The 2,018-nt window shown below is 33.5% G+C and overlaps 1 protein-coding gene across 1 annotated transcript in view; it reads left to right on the forward strand.

Moving 5' to 3' along the window:
- The window catches only part of LOC106462206 (peroxidasin homolog), a 61,461-nt gene extending 59,821 nt beyond the window's left edge, over positions 1–1,640 (forward strand). The window contains exon 15 of the mRNA XM_022389398.1: positions 1,477–1,640. Within this exon, the coding sequence (XP_022245106.1) occupies positions 1,477–1,640 (164 nt within the window). The remainder of the gene's footprint in view (positions 1–1,476) is intronic.
- Positions 1,641–2,018: the final 378 nt, after the last annotated feature.

Here is a 2,018-nt window from a genome sequence, read left to right on the forward strand (position 1 = left end):
CCTGGTCATAATAATCGTTACGATCAACAGCTATAGTGAGTAATCCTGGTCATAAGACCGTTACGATCAACAGCTGTAGTGAATAATCCTGGTCATAATAATCGTTACGATCAACAGCTATAGTGAGTAATCCTGATCATAAGAAACGTTACGATCAACAGCTATAGTGAGTAATCCTGGTCATAAGACCGTTACGATCAACAGCTATAGTGAGTAATCCTGGTCATAAGACCGTTACGATCAACAGCTATAGTGAGTAATCCTGGTCATAAGACCGTTACGATCAACAGCTATAGTGAGTAATCCTGGTCATAAACTGTATAAACTATTATAATAGAAATAAAGGAAAAATACACGAATTTTGAGAATCATTCAAGACTGTGTAAATCTAACTATATATGGATTTAATTAAGTTCAGTAACATAAACTGTATAAACTATTATAATAGAAATAAAGGAAAAATACACGAATTTTGAGAATCATTCAAGACTGTGTAAATCTAACTATATATGGATTTAATTAAGTTCAGTAACATTAACTGTGTAAACTAAACTACATTAACATTTAGCTGAATTCAATAACATTAACTGTGTAAATCAAACTCTTAACATTTAGCTGAGTTCAGTAACATTAACTGTGTAAATCAAACCACATATGAATTTGGCTAAGTTCAGTAACATTAACTGTGTAAATCAAACCACATATGAAACTGGCTAAGTTCAGTAACATAATTATGTAAAACAAACTACATATGGATTTAGCTAAGTTCAGCAAAATTAACTGTGTAAATCCAACTACATATGGATTTAGCTAAGTTCAGCAAAATTAACTGTGTAAATCCAACCACATATGGATTTAGCTAAGTTCAGTAACATAACTGTGTAAATCAAACTTTTCTAAGTTAATGCTGTGATCAAAAGAAGTTACCAACAAAAAGTAAAAAAAAAAATCTGTTATATCCTGATAATGAGTCCCTTATATCCTGATAATGAGTCCCGTATATCCTGATAATGAGTCCCGTATATTCTGATAATGAGTACAGACTGTTAATCTGCTTGTAAAAAAGAACTGAATTATTCATTCTGCGGTTTTCAACAAGGGCAACATTTTTAATACTTAAGCATTTGATTTACAACAAATATTCAACAATTTATTGGTACAATGTTCATACATATTAATTTATGACTTAAGGAATATGTTACAACTCTTTCCAAAGGAACAAGTAACGTAAAGTGACATTATTAAAAGTTGTAAAGCTAAATGGAGTTTTCAATGTTCTCAATGAAAGAGGAAAACCTTTCACAGCCAAGCTTTTCGGACAGAAACTCGATCCAAAACTACAACTCAAGCCAATTCGTAGGACCTACATACCAATAAAACCAATGCGATGAAGCTAAGTAGATCTCTTGGCACCATTAACATAATAATAAACAGATATTTGAACTCACATTTGGAAATCAACGGTTGTTTAAATAGGAAACGTGGCTGAAATAACTGAAATGCCAGTAGTTTTGTTCGACCACATTCTTGTCAAGTACTCTGATGCAGCACCAATGAACCAATCTGCCTATGGTCTGCTTAAAAGTGGTCTTGGAAGCCGATTGTTAGAGTACAAAAGAAGATACGAAGAAAGTATGTAAGAAGCTTGTAATAGTGGATATTTTAGGGTTAAGCTATAGTGAGTAATCCTGGTCATAAGACCGTTACGATCAACAGATAGAGTGAGTAATCTTGGTCATAAGACCGTTACTATCAACAGTCATAGTTAGTGATCTTGGTCATAAGAACCGCTACGATCAACATCTATAGTGAGTAATCCTGGTCATAAGACCGTTACGATCAACCGCTATAGTGAGTAATCTTGGTCATAAGACAGTTACTATTAACAGTCATAGTTAGTGATCTTGGTCAAAAGAACCGCTACGATCAACAGCTATAGTGAGTAATCTTGGTCATAAGACCGTTACGATCAACAGATAGAGTGAGTAATCTTGGTCATAAGACCGTTACGATCAACA

Source organism: Limulus polyphemus, unplaced genomic scaffold (genome assembly GCF_000517525.1).
Source record: "Limulus polyphemus unplaced genomic scaffold, Limulus_polyphemus-2.1.2 Scaffold1118, whole genome shotgun sequence".
Lineage (NCBI taxonomy): Eukaryota > Metazoa > Arthropoda > Merostomata > Xiphosura > Limulidae > Limulus > Limulus polyphemus.